Consider the following 16,237-nt stretch of genomic DNA (forward strand, 5'->3'; position numbering starts at 1 on the left):
ATTTATATTGTTTTTTCGTTGCTTTTATTTATCAAAACAATTATACAACTTCAGAATGTTCCCTTGCACAAATGTCAAAGTGCATCATTGAGATTTTTTTAGCTTTAGCTTTGGTCACCCGGTGCAAAGCTGCAGGTGCTAGAGCACCTGTAGACCTCTTTCCTACAGCCCTCACCCCCCTCTGATAGCGGATAGCAGCAGGCACTTCTATCAACAAAGTAATCAGAAGGAAGAATTTGCTATGATAATGTGTGTAAAGAGACTCTTGAGAATCCCTGAAATAAACCCAGCCATCTCTGCAGCTTAGATTAAAACATCCCACTGAGTAGCAGTTAGATGGAGATAGTGGTCTTTTTTTCAGATACTTTTAGTCGGTTAATTCACAGGTGAGCACCAAGTTTTAATAATTATTGCATTTGTTACGTTTCAGGTACTGAATCCCAGAATCCAAAGAAGGAATAGCCCCTACAGAAAAGACATCGGTAATCCATCCCTGCACACAGAACCTGGTTCCAGGACTCCTGAAATTCCAGTTTGACTGCTTGGTCAGCTCGGTAAAAGACCTGTTCACGACAGACTAATGACAGAGTCTTGATGGAGCAGTTGCTTCTTTGCACAAATGACCCTCAGGAGTCTGCAGAAGCTCTTACAGACAAACAAACTGGAATACTGGTGCATGAAGCAGGGACAGAGACACTATCTGAGCTGTCCAACCCAGCTGATTATAACACAGTAAACATTTCCACTGAGGAGAAACTAGCAGACAGTGAAAGCTTAAACTATCCAGTGTACAGCATGTCTTTTTGCTTAGAGTCTTCACAAAAGGCTTCTTTTAAGGGATCTTGTTTAGATCCATCTGAACCAGAAAGTGAAGTGTTACCTTCTTTGCCTGAACACTGCAATGACTTTATTCCAGTCCTACCCAGTGCAACAGAGCTATATGTTGAACCAGAGACATCTCCTGTGTACTGTCTGAAGAACAAAATTAGTACGACTGAATCCGACAATTTAGATGGTGTGGAGGTTCCAGCAACTCTGTCAGACCTTTATATTTTTGAGAGCGACACACATGACTTCATCCCCCCCCACATAGCAAATCCTCACAAGATTACGGGTCCCGAACACCAGCCAATATCACAGTCGGGAGAAGGAAAGGCAGACCAAGAATGTGATGCACATGTTCCAATGTGTTATTCAGAAGGTATTGAGACACACTGTCAAAGTGGCTTTAGAGAGGAACGAGCCTCAGAGAACGTGTCAGAGGCAAGCCAACGTGAAGAGTTACGAGCAACTGCTGCAGATGCCTGGGAGGTGGACTGGATGTCGGAAAATAATGTGAGATCAGGGAAAGCAGAGGTCACGGCTTTGACCCTCCAACGTCAGCACAGTAACAGCCCTGCTGAGCTGTGGCTGGACGCATGCCAGTATCTGACAGGTGAGCATGAAGAAGACAAGGAGGTTTGGGATCATCAAGCTTTAGGCAACTCCTTACAAGAGTCAGATTACAACCCCAGTGACAGTAGGAGAATTGGTTGGTCACCAGTCAAGAGGTGGTCATCAGTAGATAGTTGGGCCAGTGCGCTCTCAGACTGGACTGGGATAATTGAAGAGCCGCCAGAAGACATCACAGCTGCTTTCACAGAGATAGGGGCTGAGATAGATGCTTTAACACAAGCACTACAGGAGGTGACCACTCACTTGGAGCCAGAGACACTGCAAGAAGATCCAAGGGCAACAGCGGTGGAAGAAAAGCAGCAAACGATGCGTGTGCCTCTAAAAACTCCAGATATCTCAGAGAGCTCCATCCCTTCTGAACAAAGCTGTCCTTTTTTGTTTGAAACTTCAAGACCTGAGCTTTGCAACAGAGGATGCTCCTGGAGGGTTGAATCTCATAAATGTGGAGGAGAACTAGAGCTACAAGACCTCCAGTGCAGACATGCAGAGTCCTGCCCAAAGTCCGATCTGCAAAACATATCAGCAGGTTCATCCTCTGTTAAAGCAGATTCTAGTGATCCGATTGAGGTCACACCTAATGCTGGAACTGTGTCTTCAGGATGTTCTGACCTCCCTCAGTTTGACAGATATTTAAAGTCCTGTGCACAAGATTTGTTTTCCAGTGAAGAAGACCATGCAATTGCGCTGAAAATAACAGAAGATGTGGATTTGAACACACAAAGAGAGCTGCGGCTTGAGGAGGTAAGATGGCTTCTCTTTTTGAGTTGTGCCATTGTAAAGTTGAGACAGTATGCTCAGTTTGGTAAGAAAAATTGTGGGGATTGATCTCTGTCTGTTTGTCACACATACATACATTCAGAGCATCACTGATCTCTGTGGAAGTGTGTTGGACAGGCTGGAAAGAATCAACCTTTACACCAGAGAGAATAGCAAACAGCTTTACATTGTTGGCCAATGAACAAACCAGTTGTACATTTTGGAAACAAAGCAAGAATGTTAAGAGTCATTCCTGCTCCTGTCCTTGTGATTGCTCCCATACTTTCAGCCAGTCAGTCATGTATACACCCCCTTAAGCGAGACTGAACCCTCTTGGGGTTTGAACCTTTACCCTCCATTATTTGGATTAACCCTCCTGGCTTCCAGCTTTAAAACCCGACAGTTGAGCAGCACTGCAGGATCAGAGGAGCCTGAGAAGAAGACCGCAGACAGACAGACAGAAATGGCATCTAATAATAGCTGACAGTTCATTGATAATAGCATGCATCTGTGGTGTGTCAGGGTAGAGGCGTGAGAGGAGTTCACAGCTGAGGACTGAAACACGACTCTGCCCAGTTCCAGCTGTCCTTAGCAATCTTAAACGCACACGTTCAAAACACGTCTCAGTTAAAAAACACAAGATCAGGAGACTCAGAGGTCCTCTGGAGGAGAAGACTGTTTCTCATTTACTTGGAGCAAACAGCAGGTCAGAGCGATGGCTGCAAAGCAGAGGACATGAATTGTATGCAGGGCTGCATATGAAAGAACAGTGTGTTGTATTTTTTTTAATTTATGGCTCTATAGAAAGGTAAGTGTTTACCAGGAAACTTATGACGGAAACAGCAATTACCTGTGTTTTTTTTTTATTTAGAGGTACGTTTTTCAACATTATGATGTCTGTAAATATTTTGTCTCTGTTAATGTGGATTGTAGACATAGCAGCATGAAAATTATTAATACCCGTTCAACTTTGTCATGTTTTTGGTATTTTACAGTATTTGTATTTTATGTGCAGACTAGCAAAGTATTGCATAATTGTGAAAATGAAGCCAAATTACGCATATTTTTCAAAATGAATTTTTCAAATGAATTTTGGTTTGGACTTTGACTGGGCCATTGTAATGTCTGGCTAGGCTTTGCACTGAAACATTTCACTGTAGCTATAGCTATATATTTAGGGTTGTTGTCTTGCTATAAGGTGACTAAGTCTTTTGCAGCCTCTAACAGATTTTCTTCCAAAATTGCAATAAATGTGGCTCTATTAATCTAAACAAAAGCATTCCCACAGCACAATATTACAATGACCATGTTTTACTGGTGTATTCTGGGTTATAAGCAGTGGTAGTCTTCTTCCATATATAGTGTTTCGCATTTAGGCCAAATATTCAGTTTTGGTCTCTTCCTACTAGAACACATCCTCTACTGCTGTGTCCCTCTATACATGGATTGCTGCAATGTTCAATAAAGGCCAGATGTCTGAAGAGCACAACTAATAGATTATCTCAACTTGTACATCTCTGCAGCTGCACCAGAGTTACCATAGGCCTCTTGGCTGCTTCTCTGATTAATGGGCAACTTTTGTGTCCTGTGAGTTTAGGGGGCCGGCCATGTCCTGGTATGTTTGCAGTTGTGCCATACTCTTACTTTATTATACCTGCTTTAAGTCCTGCTTTAAATGTCTCCACAACTTTATCCCTGACCAGTCTGCTATGTTCCTTGATCTTCATGATGCTGTTTGTTCACTAAAGTTTTTTAACAACCCTCTGAGGCCTTATAGAAACAGAATTATACACAGTTTGACCCTGTAACATGACAAAATGTGGAGCATTCAAACGTGTGAATCATTTTGCAAGGCAATGCACATACAAATAAATTGCTAGACATAGATTTGTTGAATTTCTAAACACTAAGATGATTTTTCTTGTCATTTGCCTATTTTATCATTAGGCTTTTGGAGACGACCTGTGCAAATTTTCAAATGAATGCATCCTCCCCCAACAGGAGGACAAGGGTCAAACAGATCTCTGTGTCTTCTCTGCACATGTTCATAAAACATTAAACGAGCCAGGTGTGGACACACAAACCGACCCACAAATAAATGTCTCGTTCAAAACCTTTCCAGACTCAGTTGGAGCAAGCCAGGTGGAGCCAGATAGTCAGGAGCTTATTATGTGCTTAGCTCCTCTCAGTGGTGACTCTGCCCTCGTCTGTCAGACAAGCAGCAGCTTGGAAGGAGATCAAACTTGCACCAAAACCTGCCTGAGTGACAGAATCAGTTGTGGTCATGTGCAGGACTGCACACCTTTTCCAACCCTGGGTGGAATTACCAACAAACAATTTCTGGAAGGTCACGAGGAGCTGATTCATAAAAAGCAGAACATAATAAACACTGCTGAGAAATTCTCTCCAGATGAGCTACAGGAGCTACAAGCTGATGAGACTGTGTGGCCTTTTCTCTCTGTCACTGAGGAGATTAATGATCTCAGCAGAGATCTAGCAAGGTTCTCCGTTTTTCCTGGAGATCATCTATTCATATCAGAGAAGGATGCTGTTGCATGCATCACTTTAGGTGTGAATGATCCATTCATCCCCTGGATATCAGAACCCATCTTCACAGCAGCCAAATCTGAGCAGGATCAATCGAAAATGGCTCACAAAACCAACAAGAATATCTCAGACAGCAAAACACGCTCCAAAAAAGAGAAATCAGCTGGTCATCATCATTGTGCACAGGCTCCCAAAAAACAGGACAGTATATCTCAGCACATTTCCAACCAGCAGACCAGGAAACAGCAAGAATGCCACTCTGCAACTGGGGAAAATCATGTTATTGAAAACAATGAAGCAGGTCTGGAAGCCAAGGAGGCTAAACTTGTAATGGAGACCAGTGTGGGAACTGAGAAGGGCACAGGCAGGCCGCATGGTAAGAAGAAAAAGAAACATGGTCATAAAACAACAGTTAAACATGAAATAAAGGCATCAGTTGATCTGGAACATGGAACCAAACCAAAAACTCCAAACGGAAAGGTGGATATGTTGGAGACCAAACCTGAGCTTAAAGCTGGGAAAGCTCAGCTAGATGCAAATCAGTCAGTTGTTGCTGAAACAAAAACCCAGCAACCAGAAGATAATGTGCCTCAAAGAGCTCTGCATGTCTCTGATCATAAAGAGCTCACAACTGATGTAATCAAAAAGCGACGTGTGTCAGGGGATAAGTTTGGAAAGATTCTCAGTGTTTTGGAATCCAAACTACCAAAAGCAGATGCTTCATTAAAAGCAAAAGGAGAGGAGACCCAAACAGAGATCGCAGCTGCTCAGAAGAAAGCATACAGTGAGGTGGTCAAACAGAAGATCCCACCAAAAGAAGGTGAGGGTGCTCATCAAGCATTGTGAAAAGAGAGCACTCAATATTTGACATGCTATTCTATTTGTCATGGTGATGTCAATATTTGTGCAGATCCAAAAGTGGTGGAGCCCATTCAGGCGGTGTCAGTAAGTGGAGACCATCAGAGTCTGAGCCTTTGTTGTCAGTTTACTGGAGTCCACTCAGACTACACTGTGACCTGGAGCAGAGACAGCACACCACTGGCTCAGATAAACAGAAGGTATTTACTGTCATTTTACATTACTGAATTGGCAAAGCTGCAATTTGTTCAACACATTTCACATCAATCAGCCACTCACAATACCTTGCATTTTTTGTGTTCTGTCAAAGATTGTCATTGGATTTTGGTTTGGACTTGAACTGGACTCTTCTAACTGATGACTGTGACTAATATAAACCATCCCACAGAAGCTGTGGTTGTGTGTTGTGGGTTGTTGTCCTCCTGGAAGGTGAGCTTCCACCCCAGCCTCAATTGTTTTGCAGCTTCTAACGGGTTTCCTTTCAGTGTTGTTCTCTATTTAGCTCCATCCATCTTCCCATCAACTCAGACTAGTTCCACGGTCCCTGTTAAAGAAAAGAGTTCCCATAGCATGATTCTGCCATCACCATGTTTCACCCTGGGCACCTTGTGCATTTTCGGTGGCTTTTGGCAAACTGGAAATGGTAGTTCTTCTAGTAATTATTTTCTTCCATAAATCTCAGATTCTCAGCAGCTCTTCCAGAGTCTTGATGATACTGTTTGTTCAATAGTGTTCTCTTACAAACCACAGATGCCTTCACAGAAAAGCTGGATTTCCACTAACATTAAATTACACTCAGATAAACTCTGTTTACTCATTTTGGGACTTCTGGGGAATCGTCCGAGCTTCTACTGAGAACAACTTAATGCTCACCCTCTACCGATGATCCACATAGCCCTGTCTTTCAGTGTTTAACCCTTTCTCTCTCCTAGACATGGCGATTGACTGAGCTTAACTGTGACTAATTATATGTGCTCTTTTTCAGACTCTAACCTTGAAAACTGGCTCAGAGTTGATCTGTTCTTTCTTTCTAGGTGAAACGACTAAAGGAGCTACATCCATTAACATTTACTTCTCCTTCCCATAGAAAGGACTCCTGGATCAGTGCTTCTTTGTTCTCTTTGTGTCTCTGCTCTGTTCTCTCAAACCCCCAGTCAGTCGTGGCAGATGGCCGCTCACACTGAGCCTGGTTCTGCTGGAGGTTTCTTCCTGTTAAAAGGGAGTTTTTCCTCTCCACTGTCGCTACATGCATGCTCAGTATGAGGGATTGCTGCAAAGTCAACGCCAGTGACTCCACTGTCTCTACATGCTCATCCAGGAGGAGTGAATGCTGCAAGTCACTGACTGGATGCAATCTGCTGGGTTTCCTTAGACAGAAAAACATTTTATCCAATTTGAATAAATAACTGAATCTGACTGCACTGTTCAATGATTGGGATTAATTGGAATGTATGTACCTGACTTTGTGAAGTGCCTTGAGACAACATGTGTTGTGAATTGGCGCTATATAAATAAAATTGAATGGAATTGAATTATTTTAGCTTGCTAGGTCATCTTGCACACAACTGGCAGATAACCAAGTTTATTTTTAGATAATTAAATTGCTTAAGTAATAAGTCATTTGTGTCTCTGAAGTGCAGGAGATGAGAGCAGAGTGTCATTGATGATCAGCAATGCTTCCCACAAAGACCTGGGCAAGTACGTGTGTCAGCTCAGCTGCTCCCATGGTTCTGTCTACCTGGACTACTTGCTCACTTATGAAGGTACAAGACAATCTGAACCAAAACATGTCTGATCCAAGCAAAATAATTATACAAACAAGTTACATTTATCTTTTTCTAGTTCTCAGTGAGATTGTCATACCTGCATCCCCAAAGATCATTTCATGTGAGTACTGATCAAAGGCCACTTTAATTTAATTTTAAAGTAAAAAGTTATATAAGTTTAATTATTTCCAGCTGAGCCAGAAGAACTGTGCAGTGAAGAAGAGGCTGCCCACTGTTCAAGGCTTTTATTCAAAGAGGATTTTCTGTCGGATCAGTACTTTGAAGAGAACCACCCCATTAGCATCCAAACCGAAAAGATTCACTTTGGGGAGGGGATGCATCGGAGGGCTTTCCGGACTAAGCTGAAGGCGGGTCAGATTCCCCTGTTAGTCCCGGGACACTCCTGTGTGCTCAAGGTGCACAACGCTATCAGTTATGGGACCAAGAACAACGATGACCTCCTTCAGAAGAACTTCAACTTGGCTGTAGAGGTAAGAAAATGAAATTGTTTCATTGTAACGCTAGTATAAATGCAACATATATTACTGTCATATTACAATAACAAAATTAGGTAAATGCATGTAGTTATACAGTACAGACCAAAAGTTTGGACACACCTTCTCATTCAAAGAGTTTTCTTTATTTTCATGACTATGAATATTGTAGCTTCACACTGAAAGCATCAAAACTATGAATGTGGAATTATATACTGAACAAAAAAGTGTGAAACAACTGAAAATATGTCTTATATTCTAGGTTCTTCAAAGAAGCCACCTTTTGCTTTGATTACTGCTCCGCACACTCTTGGCATTCTGTTGATGAGCTTCAAGAGGTAGTCACCTGAAATGGTTTTCCAACAGTCTTGAAGGAGTTCCCAGAGATGCTTAGCACTTGTTGGCCCTTTTGCCTTCACTCTGTGGTCCAGCTCACCCCAAACCATCTCGATTGGGTTCAGGTCCGGTGACTGTGCAGGCCAGGTCATCTGGTGCAGCACCCCATCACTCTCATTCTTGGTCAAATAGCCCTTACACAGCCTGGAGGTGTGTTTGGGGTCATTGTCCTGTTGAAAAATAAATGATGGTCCAACTAAACGCAAACCGGATGGAATAGCATGCTGCTGCAAGATGCTGTAGTAGCCATGCTGGTTCAGTATGCCTTCAATTTTCAATAAATCCCCAACAGTGTCACCAGCAAAGCACCCCAACACCATCACACCTCCTCCTCCATGCTTCACGGTGGGAACCAGGCATGTAGAGTCCATCCGTTCACCTCTTCTGCGTCGCACAAAGACACGGTGGTTGGAACCAAAGATATCAAACTTGGACTCATCAGACCAAAGCACAGATTTCCACTGGTCTAATGTCCATTCCTTGTGTTTTTAGCCCAAACAAGTCTCTTCTGCTTGTTGGCTGTCCTCAGCAGTGGTTTCCTAGCAGCTATTTTACCATGAAGGCCTGATTCACACAGTCTCCTCTTAACAGTTGTTCTAGAGATGTGTCTGCTGCTAGAACTCTGTGTGGCATTGACCTGTTCTCTAATCTGAGCTGCTGTTAACCTGCGATTTCTGAGGCTGGTGACTCGGATGAACTTATCGTCCGGAACAGAGGCGACTCTTGGTCTTCTTTTCCTGGGGCGGTCCTCATGTGAGACAGTTTCTTTGTAGCGCTTGATGGTTTTTGCGACTGCACTGGGGGACACTTTCAAAGTTTTCCCAATTGTTCGAACTGACTGACCTTCATTTCTTAAAGTAATGATGGCCACTCGTTTTTCTTTACTTAGCTGCTTTTTTCTTGCCATAATACAAATTCTAACAGTCTATTCAGTAGGACTATCAGCTGTGTACTGTATCCACTTCCTGCACAACACAACTGATGGTTCCAACCCCATTTATAAGGCTTGAAATTCCACTTATTAAACCTGACAGGGCACACCTGTGAAGTGAAAACCATTTCAGGTGACTACCTCTTGAAGCTCATCAACAGAATGCCAAGAGTGTGCGGAGCAGTAATCAAAGCAAAAGGTGACTACTTTGAATAACCTAGAATATAAGACATATTTTCAGTTGTTTCACACTTTTTTGTTCAGTATATAATTCCACATGTGTTAATTCATAGTTTTGATGCCTTCAGTGTGAAGCTACAATATTCATAGTCATGAAAATAAAAACAACTCTTTGAATGAGAAGGTGTGTCCAAACTTTTGGTCTGTACTGTAGATCTTACAGGATTTGTAAAAAATGTGTTATACGCATTATAAAATACAGTGCTGGGCATGAAAAGCATTTACTAATTTTTTTTATTTTTGTTGCCTTAAAGCCACTTTTGACCTAATTTTGCCATATACTTTGGGTCATTGTCCAGTTAGAAGACCTTCTTGGCTGATGGGTTGAGATGTTGCTTCAATATTTCAACATCATATTCTTTCCTCATGATGCTATTTATTTTGTGAAGTGCACCTGCTTCTCCTGCAGCACAAACTGATACGACATGTTGCTGCCATCTTTGTACTTCACAGCTGGACTAGTGTTCTCAGGCTGCTATGCTTCCCTGTTTCCCTAATGTAACAATGGCCATGTCTCCAAATATTAAGGTCTTTGTTCCTGAGTGCATTTTTTAACTGCAATCTGGCGCTTTTTGCTGGCTTTTTCCTCTTTGAGTGGCCTTTCAGTCCATATCGGTACAGGACTCATTTCACTCTGGATAATGACACTCACTTTTGGGGTTGATATATTTTACACCAAAACATGTTCGTCTCTGGGACCTTTCTTCTTCATGAAAGGTGTGATGGCCCAGCCAGGATGTGGCACCTTCAGGCATCTAGTCAATGTACCCAAGTATGAACCAGACTAGTGGGGGTCCACAATTATTATCTTCCTGATATTTTGCCTGATCTTTTCTGTGATGTCACGCAAGAAAGCAGTGTGTTTGACGCTTTGCCCAAAAATGCATCCATTTGACTCAAAGGTTTTCAATTAACCTATCAGAAGCTTAGAAGGTCATGGCATCATCACCTAGGCTTTCCTAATTTGTTTAACACTAGTGTGTCTAAAGGTCTGAATAAAAGAAGTTGTGGGTTCAAGTACAGCTTCCTCCTCCCTCCCACATTTCAATGTCCCCTTGGGCAAAGCACTTATTTTCAAGTTGCCTACCACCTCGAATTGGAATGTGGTTCTGGAGTAAAAGCACTGTGAGTGGTCACTAGAAATGTGCTTTAAACATTCAATTCAATTCAATTCGAAAATACTTTATCAATTCCAAAGGGAAATTAAATGTTGTTGTAGCTCATTATGAAGGTTTCTTCAAAGAGCCGTTGTAGATGCTGATGGCTGTGGGCAGGAAGGATCTCCTGTAGCGCTCCATCTTACAGCTGATCTGAAGAAGCCTCTGACTAAAGACACTCTGTTGTTGTAGGACAGTCTCATGAAGAAGATGCTCAGGGTTCTCCATAATGTTCTTCATTTTATGAAGAATCCTTCTTTCCACAATAATCTCCAGAGGTTCCAGAGGAGTCCCCAGAACAGAGCCAGCCTTCTTTATCACCTTGTTGAGCTTTAAGTCCCTGGCTCTGATGCTGCTTCCACAGCAGATGATGGTAGAAAAGATCACACTTTCCACAACAGACTTATAGAAGATATGCAGCATCTTGCTGCAAACACCAAAGGACCTAAGCTTCCTCAAGAAGTACAGTCTGCTCTGTTCCTTCTTGTAGATGGCTTCACAGTTGCATCTCCACTCCAGTCTGATGTCCAGGTGAACACTGAGGTTTTTATACTCCTCCACTTCTTCTCCCATGATGGAGATAGTGCCTGACCTATTCCTGTTTCTCTTAAAATCTACAATCATCTCCTTTGTTTTAGTCATGTTCAAAATGAGATGATTGTTTCCACACCATGCCACAAAGTGGTCCACCACCTTCCTGTACTCAGCTTCTTGTCCATCTCTGATCCACCCCACGACTGCAGAATCATCCAAGTATTTCTGCAGGTCACAGAAGTCTGTCTTGTACTGGAAGTCTGAGGTGTACAGAGTGAAGAGGAATGGTGAGAGTACAGTCCCCTGTGGTGCTCCTGTGCTGCTGACTACCTGGTTAGACTCACAACCCTTCAGTCTCACAAACTGTGGTCTGTTTGTCACGTAGTCTTTGATCGAGGAGATTGTTGAGGCCTCCACCTGAGTCTTCTGGAGTTTCTGACAAAGCAAATCAGGTTGGATTGTATTAAATGCACTGGAGAAATCAAAGAACATGATCCTCATAGTGCTGCTGGCTTTGTCCAGATGACAGTGGGTTTGTTGAAGCAGGTGTAAGATGGCATCTTTGACTCCAACTCCACCGCGATAAGCAAACTGAAGGGGTTCCTGATGGTTTACTGTTTGCTTACTCAGGTGGGCCAACAGGAGTCTCTCTAGGACCTTCATGATGTGAGATGTCAGGGCAATAGGTCTATAGTCATTGAGGACTGATGGGTGAGTTTTCTTTGGTACCGGAACAAGACAGGAGGTCTTCCACAACACCAGAACCTTCTTCTGGGCCAGGCTAAGGTTGAAGAGGTGCTGCAGAATCCCACAGAGCTGCTCTGCACAGGCCTTCAGGACTCTAGGGCTGACATGATCTGGACCTGCAGCCTTATTCCTATTCAGTCTCTCCAGTTGTCTCTTCACCTGACTTCTTGAGACACACAGGTGGAAGGGGGAAGCAAAGGAAGCATCAGCATCTTCTGATATGGTCGAAGGCAAACATGTAGAAGCAGAAGGGTCTACGGCTGAGGTGGAAGATAAAAAATGTGAGGTGTTACTGGACAGCTGTGGGTCCTGTGGGTCAAAGGAAAGTGGAATGTCTGTTTGGCTGTGAGCAGGAGAGGAGGATGTGAAGCTTGTTTCTGAACTGAACCTATTGAAGAATGTGTTCAGTTCATTGGTTCTGTCCAGACCTTCATCGGTCCGATCATCCCTCTGCCTGAAGCCTGTGATCTTCATCCCTGTCCACACATCTCTGATATTGTTTTGCTGGAGCTTGCTCTCCAGCTTCTTCTTGTACACCTCCTTGCTGTCTCTTATCTTGACTTTACGTTGCTTCTGTAAACTCCCTCTCTGAAGGCTCTTTTTTCTTGTTAAACAGGTCCTTCAGGTCACTGGTGATCCAAGGTTTGTTATTGGGGAAGCATCTCACGGTTCTGATGGGGATGATGTTATCCACACAGAAGTTTATATAGTCGGTTACACACTCAGTCATGGCATGGCACATGGAGATGTCCTTTCCATGTGGCTGGCACAGTGCGTCCCAGTCTGTAGCCTCAAAGCAACCTTGCAGAGCTTCTTCAGCTTCCTGTGACCATTTTCTCACAGTCCTCTTTATTACAGGTTGCCTCTGAACAAGGGGCTCATATTTCGAGCAGAGAAAAACAAGATTGTGATCTGATTTGCCTAGAGGAGGTCTTGCTGTAGAGATGTATGAGTCCTTGACATTTGCATAAAACAAATCCAATGTTTTGTTTTCTCTGGTAGAGCTGCTGACAAACTGTTGAAATGTTGGAAGTGTAGCAGAGAGTGAAGCATGGTTAAAATCACCAAAAATTGCAACAAAAGCATTGGGGTTTTGTGTCTGTAGCTTAGCAACAACTGAGCTGATGGCATCACATGCAGTGTCGGCAACAGGAAATGAAACATGATTTACTATCTCAACTGAATACGCAGATACATGGGTCAAAATAAAATAAATTGTTCAACAATAATGAAAGAATTTTGTAAAACTTTTAATAATAAGTTTAACATTGGAGGTAGAAAAGCAACTTGCTAAACTGACCAAATAAATATCTGGTAATGTAAAGGTAAATGAATACCAAAATAAATTTAAAAAACATGGAAATATTAGAACTACTGCAATAAAAATACAAATACAAATTCCAGGGTTGTATATAGCGAAATAAAATATTACATATTTCATTAAATATGTTAAATAAAACATTCTTATTTCCCTCTGTAAATACTGTTTTTTTAATTCACCATAAATGACAATTACTAAATAGTTAATTATTGTTAATTTGCTTGTTCAGATAAGCTTTACTTTGTTATTTTTGGCTTATGTTATATATTGCATTTTTACTTTATTCTCAATATTTATTTTACCCTAATTTTTTCATATCTGCTTAATTGCTGTTTTGTCTTTCTTATAAGTCTGCGGGAATTATTAGAAACAAATAATATTTCATCTAAACTTTTACGGGTAGAGATGTTACAGTACAGAAAGTAAGTGTTGGTTATTTATTCTGCAGGAGTGTCAGGTCCAGAACACAGCGAGGGAATACATTAAGGCTTACACATCAGCAGCTAAGTCTGTTAAAGCATTCGGGGACATCCCAGAGTGAGTGGCATATTAACTTCTCCTTAAAATCCCTACTCTGTACTTGAGGATACTACTTTAACATTGACCTGTTATATTTCCTCCACCAGGATCATTCCCATCTACCTGGTACACCGTCCATCCAACAACATCCCCTACGCAACACTAGAAGAGGAGCTTATTGGAGACTTTGTCAAGTATTCAGTGAAGGACGGTAAAGAGATCAACGTGATGAGACGGGACTCAGAGGCAGGGCAGAAATGCTGCGCCTTCCAGCACTGGGTCTACCACAACACAGAAGGCAATCTGCTGGTTACTGACATGCAAGGTCAGCAATCCCTGCAAAGAACTGTGTAATGAATCATAATGTGTGAATGCTCAAATCTGTCTGTTTTACTCTCAGGAGTGGGCATGAGGCTAACTGATGTGGGGATAGCAACCTGTAAGAAAGGGTTAGTATTTATTTTTTAAACTAAATTCTTAAACTAAATTTAGAAAAATAACCTAAGCTGGTGACTCAACAGGACTTGTCTTTGCAGGTATAAAGGATTCAAAGGTAATTGCGCCACTTCCTTCATTGACCAGTTCAAAGCTTTGCATCAGTGCAACAAGTATTGTGAGATCCTGGGACTCAAATCCCTCCAGCCTAAAGCCAAAAAGGTCTCAACTGCTCCAAAACCGAAACCCCCACCTTCTGCTGCAGCCAAAAAGAAGACATTTGGGCCAACAGTGAAGAACAAGTCATAACATCAGGAGAACATTGAGCAAAATGTGTTTTTATCTTCTTTGGATGTCATAATGCAGAGATTCTGGCACAGAAATCAGTTCGGGGTTGCAAAACACCGAACCACTAAAGAGACGATTTACTTTACTGAAATGGACTCTCATACAGTCAGAGCCTCTTTATTAATCCGAACAGTTCAGAGGAGATATTATATTTATTTTTGTGACAATTTCTACCTGTCTCCTAGTGTTTTTATTGCTCAACTCTGTGAAAACTTGTAATATATTTACAAAATACTTAATCAGCGATAAACTGTCATGTCTTAGATTGCTTGGGTGGCTTTGGATTATTTTCTTTACAAATGGTATGTTGTATATTTTTGTATTTTGTTCTCCAACATTAATTTAAGCATTTGAGAAAATGGTATTCTACTAGAGTATGAGTGGCTGCTGTTTATTTCTTTGATTTGTCTGGTGGAAAAGCAGAAACTGATTTGACTGACCTCTTACTTTAGTGGAACCTGGACTCAAAACATGGGACTTTTCTTTCTGCACCTATAAAAGCTCACGAGAGATATGTGTTTAAGGATGTGTGTTTGAAATTTTTTTGTAATTTCTCCATTTAAGATCAATTTAAAATATCCAGTTTGGCTTTAGAAGATGATTACCGGACTAAGGCTTGAATCATTCAGTCTATAGGATACAAAAGCAGCGTACAAATTTATTTAAAATCATCAGATCTGTTGAGTATTTCTGCTATTTACAATGATAATAAAATATGTACGCACATTTTAGTGATTTAGTGTGATTTGGTCCATATACAATTATTTTAAAGGGACATACAGGTGTTGGACAATGAAACTGAAACACCTGTTATTTTAGTGTGGGAGGTTTCATGGCTAAATTGGACCAGCCTGGTAGCCAGTCTTCATTGATTGCACATTGCACCAGTAAGAGCAGAGTGTGAAGGTTCAATTAGCAGGGTAAGAGCACAGTTTTGCTCAAAATATTGAAATGCACACAACATTATGGGTGACATACCAGAGTTCAAAAGAGGACAAATTGTTGGTGCACGTCTTGCTGGCACATCTGTGACCAAGACAGCAAGTCTTTGTGATGTATCAAGAGCCACGGTATCCAGGGTAATGTCAGCATACCACCAAGAAGGACGAACCACATCCAACAGGATTAACTGTGGACGCAAGAGGAAGCTGTCTGAAAGGGATGTTTAGGTGCTAACCCGGATTGTATCCAAAAAACATAAAACCACGGCTGCCCAAATCACGGCAGAATTAAATGTGCACCTCAACTCTCCTGTTTCCACCAGAACTGTCCGTCTGGAGCTCCACAGGGTCAATATACACGGCCAGGCTGCTATAGCCAAACCTTTGGTCACTCATGCCAATGCCAAACGTCGGTTTCAATGGTGCAAGGAGCATAAATCTTGGGTTGTGGACAATGTGAAACATGTATTGTTCTCTGATGAGTCCACCTTTACTGTTTTCCCCACATCCGGGAGAGTTACGGTGTGGAGAAGCCCCAAAGAAGCGTACCACCCAGACTGTTGCATGCCCAGAGTGAATCATGGGGGTGGATCAGTGAGGGTTTGGGCTGCCATATCATGGCATTCCCTTGGCCCAATACTTGTGCTAGATGGGCGCGTCACTGCCAAGGACTACCGAACCATTCTTGAGGACCATGTGCATCCAATGGTTCAAACATTGTATCCTGAAGGCGGTGCCGTGTATCAGGATGACAATGCACCAATATACACAGCAAGACTGGTGAAAGATTGG

The 16,237-nt window shown here is 42.1% G+C and overlaps 1 protein-coding gene across 3 annotated transcripts; it reads left to right on the plus strand.

Annotated features, from left to right (window-relative positions):
* Window positions 1-413: 413 nt before the first annotated feature.
* On the plus strand, window positions 414-15,230 carry alpk2 (alpha-kinase 2). 3 transcript variants are annotated; one of them, XM_047371750.1, is made up of 10 exons: window positions 414-2,196; window positions 4,159-5,578; window positions 5,669-5,816; window positions 7,252-7,379; window positions 7,459-7,503; window positions 7,575-7,873; window positions 13,651-13,739; window positions 13,829-14,046; window positions 14,122-14,170; window positions 14,258-15,230. In XM_047371750.1, the coding sequence occupies exons 1-10, from the start codon at window positions 595-597 to the stop codon at window positions 14,463-14,465; spliced, it is 4,206 nt and encodes a 1,401-aa protein (XP_047227706.1). In that variant the 5' UTR covers window positions 414-594; the 3' UTR covers window positions 14,466-15,230. The 3 variants fall into 3 exon arrangements, with proteins under 3 accessions (XP_047227706.1, XP_047227707.1, XP_047227708.1); XM_047371751.1 differs by lacking the exon at window positions 414-2,196 and adding an exon at window positions 2,290-3,019; XM_047371752.1 differs by lacking the exon at window positions 414-2,196 and adding an exon at window positions 2,290-2,917.
* Window positions 15,231-16,237: the final 1,007 nt, after the last annotated feature.

The sequence above is a fragment of the Girardinichthys multiradiatus genome, chromosome 8 (genome assembly GCF_021462225.1).
Source record: "Girardinichthys multiradiatus isolate DD_20200921_A chromosome 8, DD_fGirMul_XY1, whole genome shotgun sequence".
Classification (NCBI taxonomy): Eukaryota; Metazoa; Chordata; class Actinopteri; order Cyprinodontiformes; family Goodeidae; genus Girardinichthys; species Girardinichthys multiradiatus.

What these genes read in the sequence shown, in the direction of transcription:
- alpk2 (XM_047371750.1), top strand. Translation starts at nt 595, where the DNA reads ATGGAGCAGTTGCTTCTTTGCACAAATGACCCTCAGGAGTCTGCAGAA. An exon ending in GAGAGCTGCGGCTTGAGGAG is followed by an intron (nt 2,197 to 4,158) that starts GTAAGATGGCTT and finishes TTTTATCATTAG; the next exon opens with GCTTTTGGAGACGACCTGTG. An exon ending in CTACTTGCTCACTTATGAAG is followed by an intron (nt 7,380 to 7,458) that starts GTACAAGACAAT and finishes ATCTTTTTCTAG; the next exon opens with TTCTCAGTGAGATTGTCATA.